The following is a 27,624-nucleotide window of genomic DNA, read 5'->3' as shown; positions in this document are numbered from 1 at the left end:
TGGCTGGACGCTTGCCGTCTACCCTGTTAGCACAACATACCTGCTCCCGTGTTCCCCTGTGGACCTGCCTCACCCAACCTGCCCACCTCCCTCCCAGGCATCCCTCCAAAGTGGCTCCTGCCCCACCGCACCCTAGAGGCAGCGCCGGCGGGGACCGGAGCCCAAGTAACTCCTGCCCCGGGGGGAGACAGAGAGAGCACTCCATTTTCCAGTGTGCCCCCAGTTCTGGCCGCCTGGCCTCTCAGCTGGCTGCACGGGGAGCGAGCCCTGCCCTGGTGTGCCCACAACTGTGGCCAACAGGGTAATGGCAGACAGACCGGCTGACAACCAGCTTCGTCCACCAAGGAGCCCACATCAGCGTCAGGCCCCTCACCAGCCCAGGGACCAGGCTCTGCCCGCTATGGCCAGAGCAGACAAAGTAGGTCATTGCAGCTGGCTGGGCTGGAGTCAGTCACAGCTCTGCCACAACGGCAGGGCTCAAGCAGCCCACACAGGGGACACCCCTGGAGCACCTGGTTCTGGTGACCAGGGGGGACTGTGCTAGAAGATACCACGGGACCTAGCTGGTGCTAGGACACTAGTTCGCAGACTAGTGTAGCTGACCTACTTAACATGTAGAAACAAACAGAGACAAAATGAGAAGACAGAGGAGTATGTCCCACAGGAAAAGAACACGACAAAATCACAGTAAAAGACCTAAGTGAAATGGAGACAAGCAACATGCTTGATAAAGAATTCCAGGTGATGGTCATGAAAGATACTTGCTGGACTTGAGAAAACAGTGGGCAAACTCATGAGAACTTCAGCAAAGATGTAAGAATACATATACGAAGACACATAAACAAAGATATAGTCAGAGTTGAAGAAGTGAATAACTGAAAGTAAAAATAAACTAGAGGGAATTGGGGCGCCTGGGTGGCTCAGTCGGTTGAGCGTCTAACTTTGGCTCAGGTCACGATCTCGCGGTCCGTGAGTTCAGGCCCCGCGTCGGGCTCTGGGCTGATGGCTCAGAGCCTGGAGCTTGCTTCCGATTCTGTGTCTCCCTCTCTCTCTGCCCCTCCCCCGTTCATGCTCTGTCTCTCTCTGTCTCAAAAATAAAAAATAAAAAAACTTCAAAAAAAAAAAAAAAACTAGAGGGAATCAACAGCAGACTAGAGAATATAGACGGTTCGTTCTGGAAGACAGGATAATGGAAAGCAACCAAGTTGAACGGCAAAAAGAAAAAATAATACTAAAAATGAGAACAGGTGAAGGGAACTCCGTAACGTCATTAAGCGTAATAAAATTCACGTTATAGGGATCCCAGAAGGGGAAGAGAGAGAGCACAGGGCAGAAAACTTATTTGAAGAAGTGGTAGCTGAAAACTTCGCTTATCTGAGGAAGAAAACAGACCTCTAAGTACAAGAGGCACAAAGAGCCTTAACAAGATGAGCCCAAGGAAGTTAAAACCGGGACACATGATAATTAAAATGGCAAAAGGTAATGATGGGAGAATTTAAAAAAAAATTTTTTTAACATTTTTTATTTATTTTTGCGAGACAGAGCATGAGCAGGGGAGGGGCAGAGAGAGGGAGACACAGAATCCCAAGCAGGCTCTGGGCTCCGAGCTCTCAGCACAGAGCCCCCACACGGGGCTCGAACTCATGGACCGTGAGCTCGTGACCTGAGCCAAAGTCGGACGCTTAACTGACTGAGCCACCCAGGTACCCCGATAAGGAGAATTTTTAAAGCAAGCAAGAGAAAAGTAAACAGCTATACACAGAGGAAACCCCAGAAGGCTGTGAGCTGATTTTTAAGCAGAAATTTTACAGGCCAGAAGGGAGTGGCATAACATAGTGCTGAAAGGTAAAACCTGCTACCGAGAATACTCTGTCTAGCAAGATTATCATTCAGAATAGGAGAGAGAAAGAATTTCCCAGATGAACAGAAGTTGAAAAAGTTCATCACCACTAAGCCAGTTTTATAAGAAATGTCAAAGGAAATTCTTTAAGTGTAAAGACCGTAACTAGAAGTAAGAAAATTTTTTTTTAATTTTTTTTTTTTAACGTTTATTTATTTTTGAGACAGAGAGAGACAGAGTATGAACGGGGGAGGGGCAGAGAGAGAGGGAGACACAGAATCGGAAACAGGCTCCAGGCTCTGAGCCCACAGCCCAGAGCCCGACGCAGGGCTCGAACTCACGGACCGCGAGATCGTGACCTGAGCTGAAGTCGGACGCTCAACCGACTGCGCCACCCAGGCGCCCCAGTAAGAAAATTATTTAAAAAATTCACAGGTATGGGGCGCCTGGGTGGCGCAGTCGGTTAAGCGTCCGACTTCAGCCAGGTCACGATCTCGCGGTCCGTGAGTTCGAGCCCCGCGTCGGGCTCTGGGCTGATGGCTCGGAGCCTGGAGCCTGTTTCCGATTCTGTGTCTCCCTGTCTCTCTGCCCCTCCCCTGTTCATGCTCTGTCTCTCTCTGTCCCAAAAATAAATAAACGTTGAAAAAAAAAAATTTAAAACAAAAAATTCACAGGTAAAAGCAAGCATATAGTAGAGGTAGAAGGTTAACCACTTGCAGAGCCAATAGGAAGGTTAAAACGTAAAAGCGGTAAAAGCAGTTATATCTACCAAAATCAGTCAAGGGATACACAAAATAAAGAGGTGTAAAATTCAGCATGACATACTTAAAATGTGAAGGGAGGGGCGCCTGGGTGGCGCAGTCGGTTAAGCGTCCGACTTCAGCCAGGTCACGATCTCGCGGTCTGTGAGTTCGAGCCCCGCGTCGGGCTCTGGGCTGATGGCTCAGAGCCTGGAGCCTGTTTCCGATTCTGTGTCTCCCTCTCTCTCTGCCCCTCCCCCGTTCATGCTCTGTCTCTCCCTGTCCCAAAAATAAATAAACATTGAAAAATGTGAAGGGAGAAGTAACAAGTTAGTGCTTTTAAGGATGTATTTGAGCTTAATATAAAGGGAAAGGAATCCAAGCATAACCCTAAAGCAAGCCATCAAACCACAAGCAAAGAGAGTAAGAGAAGAATAAATGAAAAGACCAGAACTTTTTTAAAAAGCCCAGAACACAACATAATTACTTTAAATATAAATGGACTAAATGCTCCCGTCAAAAGAATGAATGAATGGATAAACAATCAAAAACAAAAACACCCAAGATCCATCTAGGTGCTGCCTATAAGAAACTCACTTCAGACCTAAAGACACATATAGACTAAAAGCGAAAGGATGGAAAAACATACCATGCAAATGGAAACAAAAAAAACCCAGGGAAGCAATACCCGTATCAGATGAAAGAGACTTTAAAACAAAAACTTTAGCAAGAGACCAAGAACTGCACTACATAATTATCAAGAGATCAATCCCAAAACAGGACACAATAGTTGTAACTATCCACGGACCCAACATAGAAGCACCTAAATACACGAAGCAAATATTAACAGATACAAAGGCAGAAACTGACAGGAATACAATGGTGGTATGGAACTTTAACATCTCACTTACATCAATGGATAGATCATCCAGACAGAAAATCAACAAGGAAACAGTGGCTTTGAGCAACATGTTAGACCACACTCACCTAATAGATATATACAGAACACTCCATCCAAAACCAGAATCCATTTTTTTTCAACTGCACATGGAATGTTCTCCAGGATAGATGACATGTTAGGCCACAAAACAAATCTCAAGAAATGTAAGAAGACTGAAATAATATCAAGCATCTTTCCCTCACAGAATATTATGAAACTAGAACTCAATTCTAAGAAAAAAATCTGGAAAAAACAGTCACATGGAGGCTAAACAACATGTTGTTAAACAATTAATGGGTCAACTAAGAAATCAAAAAGGAAATAAAAAAATACATGGAGACCAATGAAAACATAAACACAATGGTTCCAAAACCTCTGATGGAAAAAAAGCAGTTCTAACAGGTTATAGTGATACAGGCTTATCTGGAGAAACAAGAAAAATCTCAAATAAAGAATCTAACTTTACACCAAAGGAGAGAATGATTGAAAGAAGGAAATAATAAAAATCAGAGCGGAAATAAAGGAAATAGAGACTAAAAAAAATAATACAAAGGATCAATGAAACCAAGAGCTGCTCTTTGAAAAGATAAACAAAATTGATAAACCTTTAGCCAGACTATCATGAAAAAAAGAAACTCAAATAAATAAAATCAGAATGAAGGAGAAGAAATAACCACTGATATCACAGAAATACAAAGATTATAAGAGAACATTATGAACAATTATATGCCAGCATACTGGACAACCTAGAAGAAATAGATAAATTCTTAGAAACATAGAGCCTTCCAAAACCGAACCAGACAGAAATAGAAAATTTAAACAGAGCAATTATTAGCAACTAAATTAAATCAGTAACCAAAAGACTCCCAACAAAGTCCAGGGCCACAGGGCTTTACAGATGAATTCTACCAAACATTTAAAGCAGAGTTAACGCTGGATGGCTCAATATCCATAAATCAATCAATGTGATATGTCACATTAATAAGAGAAATGATAAAAAGCATGTGATCATCTTAACAGACGCAAGAAATATATTTGGCAAAATACAACATCCATTCATGATAAAAACTCAATAAAGTGGGTTTAAAGGGAACATACCTCAACATAATAAAGGCCATATATGAAAAACCCACAGTTAACATTATCCTTAATGGGAAAAAACCAAGAGATTTCCAAGGTCAGGAACCAGACAAGGATGTCCACTCTCACCACTTTCATTCAACACAGTACTGGAAATCTTAGCTGCAGCAATTCAGACAGAAAAAAGAACTAAAAAGTATCCAATTGGTAAGGAAGAAGCAAAACTCACTATTTGTGGGTAATATACTACTATACATAGAAAATCCTAAAGACTCCACCGAAACACTATCATAACTGATAAATGAATTCAGTAAAGTTACAAGATACAAAATTAATATACAGAAATCTGCTGTTTCTATCCACTAATAACAAAGTAACAGTAAGAGAAATTAATACAATGTCATTTAAAATTGCACCAAAAATAACGGAATACCTAGGAATAACTTTAATTGAGGAGAAAGACCTCTACTCTGAAAACTACAAAATACTGATGAAAGAAACTGAAAACAACACAAACAAATGGAAAGATATACCGTGCTTACAGACTGGAAGAATTAATATTGTTAAAATATCCACATTACCCAAGGCAATCGACAGATTTGATGCGATTCCTATGAAAATGCCAACAACATTCTTCATGGAATTAGAATAATCCTAAAAATCTGTATGAAAACACAAAATACCTTGACCAGCCAAAGCAATTTTGAGAACAAAGAACAAAGCTGGAGGTGTCACAATCCCAGATTTCAAAAGATACTACAAAGCCACAGTAATCAAAGCAGTACAGTCCCGGCACAAAAATAGACACACAGACCAATAAAGCAGGTAGGGAGCCTCGAAATAAACCCATACTTGTATGCTCAATTAGTCTAACACAAATGAGGCAAGAATAAATAATGGTGAAACAGGAGTCTTTTCAATAAGCGACGTTTAGAAAACTAGACCGCTATATGCAAAAGAAGGAAACTGGACCACTTTCTTACAACATACACAAAAATAAATTCAAAATGGATTAAAGACCTACATGTGAGACCTGAAACCATAAAAATCCTAGAACACAGGCAGTGATTTTTCCGACTTCAGCCACAGCAACATTTTTTTCTAGGTATGTCTCCTCAGGCAAGGGAAACAAAATCTAAAATAAACTATTGGGACTACATTAAAGTAAACAGATTTTGCACAGCAAGGGAAACCATCAACAACACTAAACGGCAATCTACTGAATAGAAGAAGATATTTGCAATGATCTATCCAGTAAGGAGTTAATACCCAAAATATATAAACAACTTCTACAACTCAACACCAAAAAAAAACAAAACAACAACAACAAAAAAACCACCCCAAATAATCTGATTAAAATGGGCAGGGGCCTTAATAGACATTTTTCCAAAGACATCCAGATGGCCAACAGACACATGAAAAGGTGCTCGACATCACTTATCATCAGGGAAATGCAAATCACAGCACCATGAGAGATCACCTGACATATTGATATTAGCCATTTGATATTATGGCTAATATCAAAAAGACAAGAAATAACAAGTGTTGGTGAGGAGGTAGAGAAAAGAGAATCCTCACACACTGATGGTGGGAATGTGAATTGGTGTAGCCACTGTGGAAAACAGGTCCTCAAAAAATGAAAAAGAGAAACACCATATGATCCAGTAATGCCACTACTGGGCATTTACCCAAAGGAAACAAAAACGCTAATTCAAAAAGATGTATGTGTCCCTGTGTTTATTGCAGCGTTATTTACAATGGACAAGATATGGAAGCAACTCAAGTGGCATCGACAGATAAATGGATAAACAAGAGGTGGTATCGGGGCGCCTGGGTGGCGCAGTCGGTTAAGCGTCCGACTTCAGCCAGGTCACGATCTCGCGGTCCGTGAGTTCGAGCCCCGCGTCGGGCTCTGGGCTGATGGCTCAGAGCCTGGAGCCTGTTTCCGATTCTGTGTCTCCCTCTCTCTCTGCCCCTCCCTCGTTCATGCTCTGTTTCTCTCTGTCCCAAAAATAAATAAACGTTGAAAAAAAAAATTTTAAACAAGAGGTGGTATCTTTAAACAGTAAAATATTACTGTGTCGTAAAAAAAAAAAAAAAAAAAGAAAGAAAAAAAGAATGAGATGTTGCCATTTGCAACAACATGGATGGGTCCAGGGGGCATAATGCTAAGTGACATAAATCAGATGGAGAAACACAAATACCATAACGTTTCACTTATATGTGGAATCTAAGAGGGACCCATGGACGTGTAAGCTCCCTGCGCGGAACGAGATTTCAGTCATGATAATGACTGCCCGGATAGTATAGTGCTAATGGGTATGGAAGTTTCCACGAAGTAAACGTTTATAACGGGAATAAGCTATTTCAGCATTTTATACATAGAGATCCATTATGGCTGTGAATAAAAACTAAACTCCTACCTATGCCGAATGAGGGAAATATTAGGATCCCTTTCTTACGGAGATCATGTGCGGACCCTCTAGGGGAGAAGTAATTAATTGAGCAGGAAACATGGGCTCTGTATGTGACAGGATACGGGAGGGAACACGAAATGGCTCCTTAGTCCAAGATTCCTTTATCTGAGAAAACGTCAATTCTTTATTACTAATTGGGCCATAAAGAATTAGAATTTGATAGCCTAATGCTTATTATATTTTCATTATATTTTCAGGATACTCTTAAGGTTAGTGTAGAGACTTCCGAAATGCTCTGCTTGAGAGGACGAAAAATCTATGGAAACCATCAACTTTCCAGTGCACCTAGTTCCGGTTTTAGCCACACACAGTCAGCAGGGAAAGAAGCAATAGACTTTTCTGACAACCAGTAAACGGAGGGAGCGGTAGGATGGGGGCCCTTGAAAGTGGGGCTCACCTCGTGAGGGTGGGACACTTCAGCCATGTGAAGGGGGGGGGTGGAGACACACGGCCGCATTCATGATACGTTCCTCCATGCGTTTACCTGATAGACACTGACTAAAAGCCTGCACTATGCTCGGCAGGGACTAGAGATTCAAAAGTCCGAGAGGTCCAGACCCTCAAGGCACTTACACAGCCAGCAGGGAGAGAAGATACGGCTCGGTCCCCCCGCACACCTGTGCATCACATGCCCATGTTGAGTGGTGAGTGCAGATGTGGAGAACCTGAGGAAAACTGCTTACAGCTGTGAGAGACCCAGGGCCTCGGTCCTTGTTAGCCTCGGCATGCATTAATGCACACACACACACACACACACACACACACACACACACACACACACACACACACACACACACACACACACCCCCCCCCCCCCCCCCCCCCCCCCCCCCCCCCCAGTCAGCCCCTGAAAGGGCATATGGCAGCCTCAGCCAAGAAATCCAGGTAATCAACCAGGTCACGACTGGCTCCTTTCAGAGAGGCCACAGACTTCTCGAATCAGGGGCCAGGCCTCCCTGGAAGTGTAATAACCCTTGGCTGCCGTTGAGTCCATTGAGAGAGACCACAGATCCCTTCAAATTCCAGACACTGCCTGCTGTTTCCAATTCTAAATCCTGGAAGCAAAATAATCCCTTTGCTGGTCTGACAGGGTCCAGGTTTTCCTCAAAAGCAGAACCATGGCCAACTTTTCCCCAAAAGGTATAAAGGTCAGTAGTTTCCAAATGCTAGTTTAATTATTAGCTATGTCAGAATCACCAGCAACATTTAAACAACAACAACAACCCACAGATACAAGAGGCTCATCCAAAATCTACTTAACCAGAATCTTCTATGATAGCACTCCAGGCTTACAGTTCTAAAAACTCCATATTGCGTATCTAAAATTAATATAACACCGCATGTTAACTATACTGCATTAAAAATAAAAATTAAAGCTCCATGGGTGATTTTGACTCATGTTCTTGGCTGGGAACCCACTGCCTTAGGGCAGCGGAATTACCTGGAGGGCTGGTTACAGCCGATTCCTGGGCCGGACCCCCCAGAGTTTATGAGTTTATGAGTCAGGAGTCTAGGGTGGGGCCAGGGAGTTTCAGCTCCACAAAGTTGTCAGGTGATGCAGGTGCTGCTGACGCTTGAGAACCACCACAGTGGGGAACAGCAGGGGCCGATTCTACTGGAAACCTGGTCCCCGGCTAAACACCTGTTATTCTTGTTGACCATTGTGGCACAGGCTGCCCTCCCCCTCCCCAGTGCTCACTCTCCCTTTCTTCCTTCCAACAGAAACCTGATTGTGTTGGAGGGAGCAATGTTGTCAACGAAGAGAACTCCGTTTACCAGTTCCCCTTGAACAAGGGGGTGGCCATGGGACGAAATCGGCAGATAAATCATAGGCAGAATTTGTGGGGTGGGCCTCCTGGAAAAGCTCCTCAGAGCGTGCAGGGAGGAGGATGCTGACTGAGCCGGTATTTTTCACCTCTTGCCCCCTGCTCTTCCCCCCTCCTGCCTGGACCACAATAGTGATCGATGCAGCTCCAACAACCACGCGGGGACCACAGGCAAAAAGCACAAGCTGAGAATGCCAGTGAGGAGCATGAAGATGGGCTCTACCAGGCCCAGGCGGCCTACATTCAGACCTCCAACTGGTCGCCCATCTCCCCCCATCTTGTTACTCTTGCTTGGCTCTGGGATTCCTCTCCCCTGGCTCCCTGTGGCCCCTCGGTGTCAAAGTAAACTCGCTTGAAACTTGAACTTCTTCACCAGGCCTCCCGGCCTCAAATGAGACCTGGATCTCCCCGAAGTCATCACCTCCTCGGGCCCTTGGGTGCAGCTTGTCTCACCAGCCGCGTAAAAACAGTGCTCCTATTTCTCCCTCACGGAGGCCCTCAACTCCGAGGCTCTGCCATCTGGCTAGATCCTCTCTTCTCCTCCTCGTTGCTGTCACACGCCTCAGGTTCACGGCCCTCCTTTGCTGGGAACTTCAAACTTTGGATCACCATTTTCCGCTCCACCCTGCCTCCCGGCCAAGATCCCAGGTGACTTTAATTTCACTTTAATTTCATGCTGAAGCCTCCACATCTCTGGTGACCGAAGGTGGCCTCCGCTCCGGCCCACGGCCTCTTCCACGGCCACGCCCTGAACCTCAGCCTCTCCCCTGAGCGCCACCTCTGAAATTTTAAATTCAGATGAGTCTACTCTGATCAGAGCTCCCTCCCTCGGTTGTTCCAGGACGTCTGTCCGTAAGTTTCAGAAAGGCTTTCAGTCCCTTTTGACTTTCTGCCTTTATTCTGGCACCTCCCCCCCCCCCCCGCCTCCCCCCCCATACACCTTCCCTTATTTAGGACTTCAACCACTCTTGCTGACATCCTCAGTGATCTTGCCTCATGCACCCACCTGCAAAAACCTCACCCTAAATATCACCCAGAAATCTGTATTTTGCCATCAGCTCTTTCTCCATGGCTGTCTCAAGCCTTCTCCACATGCTACGTACTGCATAGGAGTCACTGAACACGTAAGTGAGTCACCTAAGCGGGTTGTAGAAAACTTACACATGAGATCACGTTAGGCTTTGCCATCAAATTTATGAAAGAACTTTGGTCTTACGAAATTTAGGTGTCACAGATAACGACAGCGGTCGCCATCACCTTCACTTGGAGACAGGAGTTAATCTGGTCTCATTCTCCTAGGTTACCCTTCACATCCAAGTAGTTTCTGAGGCTATCCGTTCTGGCCCCCTAAATGTCTCTTGACTGTTCCTACTGCCACATCCACTCAGGCTACCAGAATCTTCCCCTAAATTACCTTAACAGCCTTTGGCTGGGTCTTTCTCCCTCCAGACTGACCAGAACCCCTCCCCTCCCCCTGGATCTGTTCTCCATCCTGCAGCCAGAGTGATCCCTGTAACACAGATACGATTGTGCTATTCCCCTGTGTAAAACATTTATTTGGATTCCTGTTGCCCTCCGGATAAAGTTCAGATGTCTTAATATGACTTTACGAGGCCCTTGATGACTTTCCTAGCCTTATCTCTTGCCATTTTCCACCTCAAGGTCAAAGTCCCAGCCTTACTGAACTATTTTTAAATCTCTTAGAGAAAGCTGTTCGCTTTTGTCTTAGTACAAGTTGTTCCCTCTTTGACAGTGTACTAGTAAAAATCACAACTCTTCCTTTGAGATAGAAACTAAAAGTAAAGACAAATTATGAGTGTCAGTGCGTGCAGAGGCCCGTACTAACCACGGCCAAGAAAGCCAGGCCTGTCCAACCATTTTATTCCTACACCTCTGTTTATTTCTGGCTAATGTTTGATTAACTTTCTTCCAGAGTGTACCAGAACAGGAATCAATGCAGAAATAATTATATATCCAAACTCATATTTGTTTTGACCAACTATTTATACATATAATGAAATATTTGATCAACTTTAAAAATTTTAGTTTTATGACCACAAAAGTGATATAACCAAGCTACAGAATACCAGGAAAACAAAAACAGAGGAAAGATCCATGTTCTCGTTATTCTAAAAAACAATGACTATGATTACTATCTCCTAAAAGGTAAACTCCACAAAGGCAGGAGCTGCATGGATCCTCTTTACTGCCGTGTCCCCAGTGCTGTGTTTTCAATTTAAAAAAATGTAAATATCTGAATCAATGACTGATATACTATTTTGTTATATACAATTCAAAATTCAAACACTGTATTTTCTACTATATACCTATTCAGCAACTTTGAGAATTTCAACTTCAGTACATGTAAAGTGTTGGTTGTTCCTATGAAGAAAATCAGAAAACAGCAGTGCTGGGAACTGACTACAGAAGGAACACGAGCAGCAGAGAAGCTTTGGGAAAGATGAAGGAAAGATGAAGTAAAACTCAAGAAATATCATCAGTGATGTGCGTGAGAGGAGGACTCAGGCTAAGTGGAGCAGGGGGAGGCATACACAATGTCGGGTCATAAAATCCAACAGGCATCTCGCAGCTTCCTGGACAACGAACGGGGAGCCAACAAGTGGCTCTTTTGTATAAGCCATACCTGCCGTTCAGCAAAATCAGTGTGTCAGAGTCTCATTAGAAATGTACACAGAAACCATCTAGAAAGGTTTCTGATGAGCAAAGGAATAAACGGACCAATTATATTAGAATCTCTGCTTGTTATTGTCAAAAGTGTCAAGGTCACGAAGGTCAACAGGCAAGAAAGTCTGAGGCAAGTTCCACATTGAAAGAAACTAAGCAGAGAACCAAACACAATGGGTGACTCTGACCCGGATGCTTTTGCTATTAAAACACATTACTGAGACAATGGGAGAGACCTGAATGGGGTTTAAAGATTAAATAGTAGCAACATATCAATGTTAATTTCCTGACATGGATGTAGGAAATGCCCTTTTATGTTAAAAACACACACTAGGGGCGCCTGGGTGGCGCAGTCGGTTAAGCGTCCGACTTCAGCCAGGTCACGATCTCGCGGTCCGTGAGTTCGAGCCCCGCGTCAGGCTCTAGGCTGATGGCTCAGAGCCTGGAGCCTGTTTCCGATTCTGTGTCTCCCTCTTTCTCTGCCCCTCCCCCGTTCATGCTCTGTCTCTCTCTGTCCCAAAAATAAATAAAAAACGTTGAAAAAAAATTTAAAAAAAACACACACTAAAGTATTCAGATAGAGGACATTATGCTGGCAACTTAATCCCAAATGTTCATGAAAAAAAAATTGTTTTGCACTGTACTTGCAACTTTTTTGAAGTCTGAAATTGTTCAAAAGAAAAATAATTAGAATCTCTAAGGGTAGGTCTGGGCATCAGTATTTTCAAAATGGCCTAGGTGATCCAGATGTGCAACCAAGGCTGGAATCTGTTGCTGTAGTTCATCATCATCATCATCATCATTATTTGGAAAAAAAAAAAAAGGTTACATACTTCTGCACGGAGTGCATGAACCATAATTTATTTCACCAAATCCTTCCCTCTTTTTCTTCAAAAATGATTCATGGAGGAGCATTTACGTGCTGGGCAAGACAGATTCTCTTCCCTATGAGTATTCAGTCTTCTGGGGAAATATATGTAAGCGAACAGACAATGTGCTGTGGTTAATAACAATATAATTGCTATCATTTGTTGAGCAATTACTCTGTGCAAGGCACCATGCTACCTGATAGGGCGGGCACTGCTATTATCTTCATTTATGGAATGAGGAAACCTAGCACGATGAAATGAGTGAGGAGTGCAGGGTGCAGGGCTGTGTCAGCTGTGGGCTATGCTGCTATGTGAGAGGGAAGCAAAACCCTATGAAAACACGGAAGGACCTTTGATACAGGCAGGGAGGATCAGGAAAGCCTTCTCAGAGGAGGGACCTTTGGACACGCACATTATTTCCGATTTCAATTGCCCCAAATACTCCTTCAATGAGCATCTGTGCAGGGAACTTTCTATTTTGTAGTCCTGCCCCCCCCACCCCCGGTTAGATTCTAAGAAGTAGAATTCTGGAACCCAGTGGAAAAACTCCGTGGCTTGCAAAACCTGTTGCCATGTAGCTGTCCTCAGCAATATGAGGGTACCTGTCTTGCTGAAGCCTCACCTTTCCGAATCCTTTGCCCTTAGTAAAAAACTAATATTTCTTTAATTCTTTAATTAAAGAATTTCTTTCAACTAGTTTTGCTATACACTTTGCCATTAATGCTTTCTTTACAGCTCAAATTTAAGATCTTTAGAGTTACTACCAATGAAGTATCCGGAACATTACCAGTGAAACAGCCTTATAAGATGTCTCATACCAGAGATACTGTCATTTATTCCTATAACCACAAAAATGGCTATGTCACAGTTCAGAGCCTCCGAATAAATCCGATTGCTATATTCACGTTAAGACTTCTACGGGCGCGTGTGTGGCTCAGTCGGTTAAGTGTCTGACTCTTGGTTTCGGCTCAGGTCATGATCTCACCGTTCATGGGTTTGATCCCCGTGTCGGGCTCTGGGCTGACAGCTCAGAGTCTGGAGCCTGCTTCAGATTCTGTGTCTCCCTCTCTCTGCCCCTCCCCAGCTTGCGCGCTCTCTTTCTCTCTCTCTCAAAATAAATAAACACTAAAAAAAAAAATGATCCCTGACCTTAAAACTTACTGTGAGCTCAATAAGGACAAGAGAAATGTCTTGTTTGACTCTGAAATCCCATTACAATGCCAGCAAGTAATACGTGCTGTAATCACTGGCTACAAAAATAAGTCCATAAAATAGATGGTAATAAAATATGAATTGAAACCATACCTTCTAAAATCTACACATATGACAATAAATAAACTCAGCTCAGGAAATATCACCTGAGGGAAAGATTAAGGAAAAGTAGCTTTTTTCCATTTCCCTGGCTCCCCACATAAACAGGGAGCCCATAATCCCAGGGTGCCAATGACAGTTCCAGTTTATGTCTTTTGTCCTAGCATCTTGTCTGAATGGAGCTGCCTTTCGGAAAGTTCCTGGATTAGGTAATCCATTTTATGGTCAACCTACATCTAAAGGGTGTTCTCTTAATGAGCAGGAGTATAAAGGGCTCCCCTGATCCAACAGCTTGTCTTTATGTCGCTCTGAATTTCGCTTTAGAGACCTATGAACAGATAACAATGTTGACTTCTAAGTGTTTTATAATACTTTATCATTTAAAGCCAAGTAACAATCTGCAATGGTTAATCCCTAACTAGGAGAACATCCCTTGGTTCTGTCAGCAGTCTTTGTTCCATTTTGCTGATAAAAGTGAGACATGGGAAGGAAAAGGGACTTATCCAAGATTACATCAAGTATGAATCACCAGGCTGCTGCAGCTATAACTTCGGTTTTTGATGAATTCTCTAAACCACGCTGTCATTAACACAATGAAATCTCCCAAGCAGTTAAGTTAGAAAGATTTTAGTCATTTAGTAAATGGCTTTGTAATAAATAAGTTTCATAAATTTCATAAAATAACACATTTCATAATTTAATAATATTTCAATTTCACTGAACAGTCTGTACTCAAACCTAGTCTATGGGTCCTAAACTCTCAGAAGGTAAAAGGACTATTTATAAAGTTGGCGAGGGGCGCCTGGGTGGCGCAGTCGGTTAAGCGTCCGACTTCAGCCAGGTCACGATCTCGCGGTCCGTGAGTTCGAGCCCCGCGTCAGGCTCTGGGCTGATGGCTCAGAGCCTGGAGCCTGTTTCCGATGCTGTGTCTCCCTCTCTCTCTGCCCCTCCCCCGTTCATGCTCTGTTTCTCTCTGTCCCAAAAATAAATAAAAAACGTTGAAAAAAAAAAATTTAAAAAAAAAAAAAAAAATAAAGTTGGCGAAAATTTTAAATAAACATGGCATACCCTGGGTAATTATAAAATGAAGTTTGTTACATTTTTATATTTCACAAGTATGTCAAAATTTCGTACCAGGGTGCATAATTTAGATAAGAATACATTACCATGTAATCACACGTTTATCACATTAACATCTTGGATTATAGCAAAAAACCTTAACGGAGTTAACAAAGTCACTCTCGACAGCAACAAAAACAAAAACGGATGAGAATAAATCTAATATGCCACGTCAAGACCCCTATGAAAAAACACCCTATTGCTTGCATAAAAGAGGCATACACTGTTTCCGATTCTGTGTCTCCCTCTCTCTCTGCCCCTCCCCCGTTCATGCTCTGTCTCTCTCTGTCCCAAAAATAAATAAATGTTGAAAAAAAAAAAAAATTAAAAAAAAAAAATAAATAAAATAAAAGAGGCATACACAGTTGGAGACTCACAATTATAGATAAGAGACTTCCACATTAATTTATAAGCATAATGTTAGTCAAGGTCCCGCTTACATCCTGGGGGAGTAGGGTAAAGTTCCTGTGGAGGAATAAACTTAAAAGAATAAAGCAAGAAAATTTTTTCAAAGTATCAAGTACAATAATAAAAACAGTACTTTGTTGGCACAGGCCAATTGAAAAAGACAGAAAGTTCAGAAACAGGCACAGATGTGTATAAGCCTTTAATAAATGAGAAGTAACAGTGAAGGCATGGAAGGATTTAACGATGTTGTGACAGCTGACTAGTCCGCACCCGACACCATACGTCAAGTTCCAGGTGAACTGAACATTTCAATGTAAGAAAATGAAAACAAAATGTGGGGGAAGACTTTTTCTTTGTATGACTTGAGAGGCAAAAAAAAGAAAAAAAAAAAAAGACTGATAAATTTGACATAAAACATAAATAATACTCTCTAAAATAAATATGTTTTGAGGGTGTCAATCGTTTTCTGTCATTGATGCTATCATCACTTCGGTTTATCATGTGTCTTTTCATTTCATTTCAGTTCCTTTTGACATACAAAAGCGTTAAAACTGCAGAATGAAATTTCGATTTTTTTTTTAAAGTTTATTTGCTGTTGGCCTAGAAATGACTTTTTAAAAACCCAACCAGACTAATATTCACTAATATTTTCTTATAATTTTTCATTGTTTTCTATTTTATGTTAATTACACAGATGAGAGGTCAACATATGGCTCTGTCCTATAGGAGCGGTTTGATTTAAGAATGTTACTACTTAACTTCTGTGTCTCAATTTATTTTACTGAAAAAATGGACATAATAGTAATAACCTATTAAAGTTCCTTTGGAGAGTAAAATAATTAATTTATACAAAGTGTTTATCTATCATGCTAGATAGAACCCAGCATACAGTCAGTAAATGGTAACTATTACTTTTAATATTATTGCACTGCATATTTGACTTAATTTCCTCATGTGTTTTTATTACTAGAAACTTAAGGTAATGGTATTTTTACCTGATTTTAAAACACATTTCACATTATCTAATGAATCCTGTAGCTTTTCTTTCTTTTTTTAATGTTTGTTTAGTTTTGGCGCTGGAGAGGCAGAGAGAGAGGGGGACAGAAGAAGACCCAAAGCCAGCTCTGTGCTGACAGCACAGAGCCCGATGCGGGGCTCAAACCCAGGAACCGTGAGATCATGCCCTGAGCCAAAGTCGGACACTTAACTAACTGAGCCACCCAGGCGCCCCATAGCTTTTCGTTTTTTTAAATTATTGTTAAATATATATATTAAAATATTGCCATCTACGTAATATATGCCAATCACAAAAATACGTTAATTCTTTGAGTTACACACAGCATCTTACAATTTGGTCATTTAAAGTTGCAGTCTGAAGTCATCAGATGGCCAAGTAATAGTATATAATCCAAGAATATTAAAAGGTCTCTTACACACGCCAGAACTGCTGAAATTATGAGTTTGAAATACAAATATGATGTTCACCTTTCTTTATCTTACCTCTAATAGGCCATCCTCTGGTAGATCAGTACAGTGGACAGCGTTCTGGATCTTAGTTTTACCAAAGATTGCTCTGAGCGTTCCAGGGCGTAAATGCCGGGCAATTTCCTATTAAATACATATTCACATATAGATTAAAGTCAGTCATACAGTGTTAATAAGAAAAACACCAGCTACAGGAAACACTTGAATTATTTGTTTACAAAATACACGTATACATTGATGGCACTGATTTTTCCTGGAAACAGCACGAATGCATGAAACTTTGAGCGATGAAAAATTTCAGTTCATTCACTAGGCTTTTTCTGTGGCCTGTTGTAAAGTCGAGAGGGCAATAATAATCACATCTTTTTTATCAACAGATTATGGGAATCACATAAAATATGAACCTAGTTGATTACTGTGAAAGACTTGTATCCTAACAACTTGATTTAAAATGAATCAGTTTGCATGGATTTCAAAAAATTTTTCAAAATGTTACAGTTGTATCAGCTTTAGTACTAGCTCATATGAGGGGGAAAATGGTTACAAATAACTCCAAATTGAGGGTCAAAGAAACAAGAGGTTAAAAAAAAAAAAAAAAGCAAGATGTGGGAGTATTCATGACCTGCTTATTAGTCTTTTTTTATTCTAAGTGAAGCACTTCCAAAACTTCAATTTTAATTCTGACATCTACTTACAAAAATGGTATTTAATATATATGAAAATTTTTGATAAATGAAACAAATACCTGTGTACCCACTATTTAGGTGAATTAAAATAAAGCAACAACTTTGAAGTCCCCTGTGTGGGACTTTATCCTGACTCCACCTATCCCATCCCTACGTCTACCCAGAGGTGCCCGTTACTCTCAATTTTATTTAAAGATTCCCTTGTTTAGTTTTCAAAACACTGTTTTTCAGATTTATCCATGTTGTTATAGTCATAATTCATTTGTTTTTATTACTATATAAATCCAGTGTATGACTGAGCATATTTTATTCCGTTTCCTGTTGAGGGACATTGAACTAATTTCTTCTCTTTCCCCCTTTCCTTCTCCACTCCTTGCTTTTGAGACACACACACACACACACACACACACACACACACACACACACACACACAAATTCTGCTACAAGCATTCTTGTACATAGTACAGTGTCTACGTACAAGAGTTTTGTCTGCACATGCATATTCAATTATACTAAGTACTGTCAAACCATTTTCTTAAGTGGTTGTAATAATTTGCCCTCAACCATCAATGCATAATAATTCCCGTTATCCACATAAAATCCAACATTTCATACTGGCTGACTCTTTAATTTTGCCATACTGGTGGGTGTTAAATGGTGTCTCATTGTATTCTTACAGTTCACATTTCTGTAATTACTAGAGAAGTTTAGTGTCCTTTCATATACATCCCCTTTTGTAAAATGTTTATTCTTGTCTTTTCTCCATTTTTCTACTAGGCTTTTCTTGTTCTTTTTGATTATGATTCTTAATATATTCTGACTTCTATTTTTTTTGTCACTTTTTACGATGCATGTATCTTTTTCCAGGATGAAGCTTGTCTTTGGGTTTTCTTTAGTATGTCTTTTGTTGATGAACAGAAATACTAAATTTTAATGAAATTAAATTTATCAATCTTTTCATTTATGATTTGTGCTGTTTCTGAAGGAATTATTCCCTGCTCCAGGAACATAAGGATACTCTTCTCTATTGTCCTCAAAATCTTTACATTTTGCCTTCCAAATAAAATTCTTGATCCACCTAGAATTGACTTTGGCTATCATCTGAGGGGGACATCCATCTCCATTTTTCCCTTATGGGCATTTAATTACCCCAGCACCATATATTGAATAGTTTTCCTCTTTCCTTACCAATCTCCAGTGATGACTGTTATGATATGATTTCCGTGTAGGTATGAGTCTATTTATTAGTTTGCTGTTTGGTTCCATTGCACGTTTTGTCTATTCATGGATCTACATTATACTGTCTTAATTATTATAGCTTTATAGTAAATCTTCAACTGGTAGGGAAAGTCCTCCGTAGTTTGGTTTTGAATGCATTAAGTTTGGACTGCCTATTAGATATCCAAGTGAAGTTTTCAAATACATGGTTGAGTATGAGTGTACTCTTCAGAGGAGTCTTTTAAACTGCAAATGACAATTTGGGGGTCCACGGCATTGCTAAGACATTTAAAGGTGTCACTTGGGTAAGATTGTGAAGGCAGTGAGATGACACATCGGGGCACCATATCATTGGAAAACCAGGAGACGAGGAGAGATGAGCAAAGGAGATGGAGAAGAAACAACCAGCAGGTAAGGCGAGTTACAGAAGGGTCCTCTCCTAGAAGGCAGTGAAGAAAAACGTCAAGGACAGAGAGTCCTCAACAGTGCCCAATGTTGCTGAGAAGTCAAGCAGGGTAAATACTCAGGACTGAACGCTAGATCTATCAATATGGAGTCACAGATATCCTTGACAGGAGTGGTTCCAGGGGCCTGCAGATGAGCAAAACACTGATTAATGTGGTTTCCAGAGAAAAAGGGAGTAGAGCTGGGAAAAGTGAATACAGGCAAGTATTCTGAGGCATTTTGCTAAAAGGGGAGAAGAGAAATGGAGCAGCAAATGGCAAAAAGTGGTATGAAGAGAGGTTTTTCTGGGGGAGAGGGTGAATTTTAAATTGGGAGAAATAACAGCACGTTTAAATGAGATACCACCTCACTCCTGTCAGAATGGCTAACATCAACAACTCAGGCAACAACAGATGTTGGCAAGGATGCGGAGAAAGAGGATCTCTTTTGAACCGCTGGTGGGAATGCAAGCTGGTACAGCCACTCTGGAAAACTGTATGGGGTTCCTCAAAAAATTAAAAATAGAACTACCCTACGACCCAGCAATTGCACTACTACGCATTTATCCAAGGGATACAGGTGTGCTGTTTCAAAGGGGCACATGCACCCCAATGTTTATAGCAGCACTATCAACAATAGCCAAAGTATGGAAAGAGCCCAAATGTCCATCGATGGATGAATGGATAAAGAAGATGTGGTGTGTGTGTGTGTGTGTGTGTGTGTGCGCGCGCGCACGCGCACACACACACACACACACACACACACACACACTGGAGTACTACTCGGCAATCAAAAAGAATGAAATCTTGCCATTTGCAACTATGTGGATGGAACTAGAGGGTATTATGCAAAGTGAAATTAGAGAAAGACAAATATCATAGGACTTAACTCACATGAGGAACTTAAGATACAAAACAGATGAACATGAGGGAAGGGAAGCAAAAATAATACAAAAACGGGGAGGGGGACAAAACATAAAGTCTCTTAAATATAGAGGACAGAGGGTTACTGGAGGGCTTGTGGGAGGGGGATGGGCTAAATGGGCCAGGGGCACTAAGGAATCTACTTCTGAAATTATTGTTGCACTATATGCTAACCTGGATGTAAATGAAAAAATTAATTAAAAAATAACAAATAGCACATTTACACGCTGATACGAACAATCCAACAAAGGGAAGCAGGAGGGAGACAAAGCAGGAAGGAGAAGCAGGAAATGCTGGAGTAATGGAATCGAGTGCAGGAGTAGGGGAGCTGGCCTTATCTAGGCCAAGCAGCATCCAGCCTGAGCAACAAGACCAAATACAGAGCCTGACGCAGGTAAGTGGTTCTGTGCAGCGGTGGGCACCTATTGAAGTTATTTTTAATTTTTATTGAGACATAATTTACATAGATAACATGTATCGGTTTAAGTTTCTTTATTTGAGAGAGCGTGCATGCATGTACACGTACGTGATAGTGAGTGGGGGAGGGGCAGAGAGAGGGGGAGAGAGAATCTCAAGCAGGCTCTGTGCAGTGCCCCACATGGGGCTCCGTCCCATGAACCGTAAGATCGTGACCTGAGCCGAAATCAAGAGTCAGTTGCCTAACTGACTGAGCCACCCAGGCGCCCCAACACGTATTGGTTTTAAGCGTAACTGCCCCACGAATTTTGTCGAATGGATAAACTCAGTAATCACCCCCCTAAACAAACTATGGAACATTTCTAAAGTTCCCTCCAGAAGTTTTCTTTTGACGGATTCTCTTGTGCGGTGGAAAGGGCAGCAAGACTGTCATCAGCTGAGGGGAAGGCCGGGGAGGAGGTCTGGGGATGTCAGGAGAGAAAAGAAGGTTTGGAATACATTTTAAGAGCAAGAAAGTGAATGAACCGGGAAAGTATAATGTGACTGCCGAGCAGCACTGAGGAACCCCGTCAGGCCCTTTGTTAGTGAGGTTAGGTGAGCAGTCATGAACGCAGAGGGAGATCTTTCAGGATAGCTGTGTTCTTCTCCAGGCACACTCAGCATCTGGTCGAAAGCTGAATTTAACGAAGGGCGGGGCTTTGCCAAAAGAAAACAGCAAAACAAGAGAGGAGTGAGGGGGGGTTGAAGGTGTGTTCGAGGTAGTGATGATAATAATATTGACAACACGCATTACACTGAGTAAGAAAGTGAGGGCCTGGGGTTGGAGGGGTGAGAGACAACGAAAAGGTAGATCCATGGATTGGAGCTCCTGGTGGGAGGATTATTAAAATCGGCGTGAGAAGAAGTGAGCTGGAAAGTTAAGAGAGGAGATACTCGAAATTACTGGAAGTGAGCGGAGAGGGTGTGTTCGTTCACAACCCTCTTGGGATTTGCCGGGTGTAATCTGAAACTGGCCCCGGTACTCAGAGGGCAGGGAGAAACTGAAGAAAGAGGTCAGTAGCGGCAGTTTTAATAAGCAAGAGGAACTTGGGTGGCAGCAAGATGAAGGGATCCCTGTACCTGCCAGCCACATCTTAACCTTAATTGGGTTGAGTCACATATACTGTGCGGGTGTCCTCAACTCCGTATCATTAGCTTAAGGCTGCGTCCTTGGAGCAGCCACTGGTGGGGAGCAAGGCAAGCAGAACCCACATTCCAAGGACAGGGAATGGGGGTGGGGGGCCTCTGATCGCCTGGGTCGACTGACGGTCACGTCTTTCCAATGACCTTCTCCAATGGGGTCACAGTGATTTATAATGACCAGTTTTAAGGTGTCACCACGGCTAAGGTCACACGGAAGGCAAGAATACTAAAGAAAGGAGGGTCACAGACTGAAAGACCAAAGTACTCAACGGACCACCTCTATGGAGATGGAAGTCACCAAGGGCGATGGCGGCTGTAGCTTAGGATGCAAACATGCTGGGCAGTATTCACATCTGAGTCCATCTCACTTGAGCACATTTTAAAGGTTTGCGTTTATTTAATTACTTAAGTCTTCCTTCCAAGGTTGTATCAAATGTCAGTTACCAATGTACTGCATTTACGAAAAACATTTTGATAAACTAGCAAATAAGGATAGCTCTATGTTTCATTTCAAATTCATTACATTCATTCTGTCCCCCGTAAATTTCCTGGCACGTCAGCACCCGGTATTGGACATCTACTCTGCTTATGCGGTGGTAAGCTGCCATTCTGTGAAATAAGATGTACTTTGTGAAACTGTGAAGGTCACTACTTATTTTCCTTTTTTTATAATTTTGTTTAGGAAGAAACACTTGGAAAGGACTCCATTTGAGTAAACTGTTTCGTAAGAACTTGTTCTGTACCTACTTTAGTTGGTACACACCATTTTCATTAAAATATTACTTTCATATAAGTGACTGCTGTATGCACAGCACCTGAATTCTGAAGAGGTGTGGGGGGGGGGGGGGGCGCATGTGTGTTGGTGGTTGGGGGACGGTTGTTAATCACGTTGTACTGTGGTGAGAGAATGTGGTCTTTTTGGTTTTCCTTTGAAGGAATTCGTTGGGATTTTCTTTGCACCCTGATACGTAGTCAATTTTCGTCAATGTCTCAAGGGTGGCTGAAGAGAATACTGCACAGGTTGCATTCTCTGGCAAAACCAACTCTGAGGAAACCAACTCCGAGGTGTGCATGCAGGAAGTCTATTGGGAGGTGGCCTCAGCATCCACACTTGTGGGCAAGTGAGGAACACGGGAGTGGGAAGAGGGAGAAGTTGAACTTCAATGAGTAACACCGGCAGCCTTAGATAACCCCACAGTGAGCCCCGGAGCTGCGATGACCCTTCAGAGTCAACCTGAATTGTAGCAAACAGGTGAGGCCTTGATCTCTCCAAACTGACACGCCACTGGATACAGGCCACTCCAGGGAAGGGGCTATGACCTTGGGCAAGGTGACTTTCTTCAGCAGAGGGCAATATGGGAAATAATTATGGAATTACTGTCAGCAGCCAACACACAGCTGGGGAATGGGCACTTCAGTCCGGAAGCTGAGGGGTGGGGGGCGGATATGAGCAGCCCTCTGTAGTATCTACTACTTACATGCGTACAAACACACACACACACACACACGACGCACGGTGTAGACATGGCATCTATGACAAATACGGTGCTGCAGACAATTGCAATCTGATTACCATCCTTTTTAGGTAATGAGTTTCTTCTCCTTTCTGGAAGGTTTTGCATTCTCTTTATCAAGGCAATGGTCGTTTACCCGTCATTCTGCTCCACGCTCCACAGTCCAATTCAGTACATCAGCTTCTATTTCTTCTACTGTTTTCTCTCCTCCATTTCATCTCTTCTTTCCTTTGGCTATTTCTATGCAATAAATGTTGAGACTTCTGGTTCAATCCTCCCTCTCTCTCTTCTTGTATACCTTCCATCTGTCTTTTTGTACTATATTCTGGGGGAATTCCTCTGTTTGATCTGTCACCTGACTAATTTGTTTTTAAACTGGGTCCATGGTGTCACCCTACTGACTGGCTATTTTTTTCAATTTCAAAAATTGTGTTTAAGGCTTTCACTATCTATAATTATTTTTTTATAGATCCAATATTCCTTAGGTCTTTCTGAGGATACTGCCTCCTCTTATGTAAAGACTCCTTGTTAGGCCTGTTACTTTGGTTTCCTTAGGCACTGGCTCTGTGGGTTGCATCTGGTGTCTTCCTTACGGCACCGGTTAACCTCGAATGACTTGCAATCCCGGGCTCTCCGTCTTCCTGTTTGGAAATTTCTGTTTACCTGTCATGGACGCCAGAGGCATGCCGACAGGTGGGGCGTGCTGGCTGCTGTCCCTACAGAAGTGGGGCTTCCCATTTGTCCTCGGTGTGATACTAGCTGCCCATCTACTACTCTGCCTCTAGCTAAAGCTCCAGATTCACTGCCCTGGGCTGCGGCTAAAAGCATCACCTGCCTTCTGCCCAGGTGAGCGGCTCGCCACGCAGCCTCCCCGCCCATCACCCTGCCCGTGGCCTCCCGTCCCTCCTGACACGGAGGCCACGGTGTCTGACGTGCAGCACAGCCAGAGCCCCTGTCTTCTCTGAGCAGTCCTCTCCTGCATGCTGTGGAGTGCGGCTGTCCTTCCCCGTCCAAACCTGTCTGCTTTTTACCTTTCAAAGTGAATGGTCTGCTAATGATAGGCATTCTTTCTTGTTTCCAGCATTGCTGGAGAGTTACTCTTCAGAATAAAAGATAAGACAAAACGATGCGAAATACAATCTATCTCCAACCATTCCTGAGGCCGGGAAGAGCAGGGGATTATCTGCCACGTTAATGCCCACTCATCCTGCAGACAGTCTCTATTTCCCCAAGCCCATTAAGCCACCTTCAATTCGCTGTTCATGCTGCTCTCATTTTGTATCTAAAATGCAAATATTATCATGCTACTCACCTGTAATGGCCTAATGCCCAAGCCCCTTTAGTGCGGCATTCAAGGTCCTCGACATTCTGCCTAAACCTACCTTTGAGGCTTCGCTCACACCTTCCCTGAAAGCTTCAATCCCACCAGCACCTTTTCCTCTACAAAACTAACTTGAATTCCTCCCAGAGTAATCTTCCCTTTCCCACCATTTCAAGAGGAACTTCATGGTCCTAGTACGAGCCCTCTGACTTGCATTTTATGTTTTTTTTGTGTGTGCCTATTTTTAGTAAGTTCCCATTAGACTCTCAACATTTAACGCAATATAAAACTTCCTCGATATTCTGTGTCTTATTTATAAACACCCAGTAAATGCTTGCTAAATACCTGTTGACTGACATAAAATGACAACATCTCTATTCAGGGAGCCGGGATGGAGAAGTAACAGAGGGCAACAGCTGTGGGGGATGACTCTGGATTTGAATTTTGCCTTTGTCACTCACTAGTTGTGTGACCCTGCCGTGTTACTCAACCTCTCTGCGCCTGCTTCAAAGTTCTCATTTGTAAAACAGGGAAAGAAATGGGACTTAACTACAGGGTTGCGGTGAGAACGGAAGGAAGAACTACCCGTGTTTCGAAAAGTGTCTGTCACAGTCAATAGATAATGGCCATTGGTTTTATTAGCAGGACTTCAGAATTGAAAGGAAATGGGAGGAGACACTTCCTAAAGAGACCGAAACGGGGGATACTTTGATATGCGCCAAAGCCAGTCCAACCAAATATTCAAGTACCTTTTAATAAATATATAACGTCTCTCAAGATTTTTAATGATAATTTTAGAAGAAAGGTAAAAGTTTAAATAATCAAGTAATAAGAACTTAGATTAGACAATAATCTTAGATCTTAAGAACTAAGAACTTAGATTAGACAATAATCTATAAATAAACCACAGAAAGTCTTTTTACTGGTACAATATATCGTGCCAGTAAATGATAATGGCGAAGCATAAAGCTGTAGAACACATATTTTCTTCATAGTTTGCTTTCACTTTTCACTAAAATTGAGGCTTTCATTTGATCTGTTTTTGAAAAAGTATTGATACCTTGATTTTAGTTTTGATTACTATAAAATTTCATATATGTCTGTAGAAGTAAAAAATACTGAAATACTGAAAGTGAAAGCCCAGAAGAATCCTCCACAGATCCTTATCCCCCTCTACTTCCTGGCAGATTTTCCCTACTTGTTCCTAACAGATTCATGCTGTCCCGTTCCTCGTACACTACGGTGAAAACCAGCCCACCAAACCCCCGTCTGAAGAAGCGGAAATGAATATCAGATACATACAAGCAACAAGAGGTACCAACACGCAATTTACATATCCTAAATAACTGTTTAAAGTTACTGCAGTTTTAGTAAGTGATGGGTTATGCTGAGCAAATGAGACTCTTGAAAGCCCCACATTTACTCGCATGTAGAAGGTCGGCAGTCTTTCAAACTCTACCAAACTCCTGGCAGATCTGTCTGCCACCACAACCTGGCCTGCTGAGCTCCATCAAGTCAAATGCTTGGTTATTACACGGCTCCCCATAAGGACTAAAAATTCCGCTCTGGTAATCCTGCAGGGGAGGGGGGGGAGCGGGGGGGCGGTGCCAGAAGAATTCTGGCTTAAGGAATGACCTCTAAATCTAAGACATGGAAACAATGCACTAAGTAGAATGGTGACTAGCTAAATACTGAAAACAAATGAGAGAAGATTGATGTAATTATTCTTTTATTGTGTGCATTGTAAATATTGTTTATTGAATTGTAAGTCAGACTCATAAAATAAGTCTGGACAAAGAAAAACTGCTTCCACAGAAAGCCACACTGTTTCTGTTCTCTACAATATGACAGAGATATGCAAGAGTGAAAATGACCTTCCACTTAAGAGGTGAACTGGGAAGAGATTTGTGCAATTTACTGATTATAGAGCCTTTGAGAACGACAACTTAATGATCAGCTATGGAATATATTCATATAATGAGTGGCACATGGTGGAAAGACCAGGTCATTGGTCTAATTTTGAAAAAATTCTAAGTAAAAGAAAAAAGTCTTCTATAAACTATAGGGTAACCATGTTAGCGATGATATAGACAAATGGATGCACATTAAAAGAGGAAGGAGCATAGGTCTTGGCAAACCTCAAATAGCTGAGAAGCAAAACAGAAAATCAATATACATTGCCCTCATTTCATAGACAATAAGGGTAATAGAACTTTCAAAGGCCAATGAGGCAGCCACCATATTGAAAGCAGAAAATATTCGTGCTTTTAGCCAACAAGTCCTATCATGTTAAAAAGTACATGCTTAGTTCTCTCCTTGACTCCTCTGGTACTTCAAAAACACCCCACCAAATCTGACCCTCAAATGCTTTTCCATTTGCATGAAACTTGATATTAACTTTACAGTTTTATATTCCTGGGACATGAGCAATACGAGACTAATTCACAACTAAAACATGATAATGGAACATTGGAGGACTTAGAAGTAGGAGAAGGAACCAGAGAGGAGATCCAAAGGCTACTTTTTGCAAATCTAGGATCCTTCTAGAACCTATGCACAGGACTCAAAAAGAGTAACTGCAAAATTAAATTCAACTACTTATGTATTAGTCTCACTGAGTGAGCCGTCAGAGAATTCACAGTAAATACACTCATCTCATTAGCTTTGGAAACCACGTGATTTGCTTAAATATGAGGAATCATTAAAACATGTGGCTTGGGAACCCATGAAAGGCTTCACATCTCACTTTTCATTAGGCAGAAATTAGACGTAATCGAAATTTATAGGACCTGAAGAGGATGATAATTAAACGGGACTTCAGGTAAAACATTTAGACAATTCAATCTTGTCTTTTGCACTAGGCTTCAACAGACCACATGCCATACTCATCACGGCCTCTTACTGAGCTGTTTGCTACCTTACCAACAATAGGCACTGGCTGATACACGTGCTATTTCTAAATAAAAAATGATGATCCCTTTGTTCTCTTTTCAAATAGTTGGGCAAATCTCTTAGTCACTTTTAGGTAAATTACTTCATATTTTAGCAAAACCCACATGGACACATTTACATTACGTCTGTGAACATATACACGTTAGTATAGAGGAAAACGACATAACTTTCTGGTAAATATTTTCCT

The 27,624-nt window shown here is 41.9% G+C and overlaps 1 protein-coding gene across 2 annotated transcripts in view; it reads right to left on the bottom strand.

Moving 5' to 3' along the window:
• NME7 (NME/NM23 family member 7) overlaps positions 1-27,624 on the bottom strand; it is a 263,016-nt gene that overhangs the window by 41,081 nt on the left and 194,311 nt on the right. For both annotated transcript variants that reach the window (XM_025926224.2, XM_086693698.1), the window contains one exon: positions 16,796-16,903. In XM_025926224.2, the coding sequence (XP_025782009.2) occupies positions 16,796-16,903 (108 nt within the window). The remainder of the gene's footprint in view (positions 1-16,795; positions 16,904-27,624) is intronic.

Source organism: Puma concolor, chromosome E4 (assembly GCF_028749965.1).
Source record: "Puma concolor isolate L17-30 chromosome E4, mPumCon1.1.hap2, whole genome shotgun sequence".
In the NCBI taxonomy this organism is placed as follows: Eukaryota; Metazoa; Chordata; class Mammalia; order Carnivora; family Felidae; genus Puma; species Puma concolor.
Note: the sequence above shows the minus strand (reverse complement) of the source record. Positions and strands in the feature narration are given on the sequence as shown.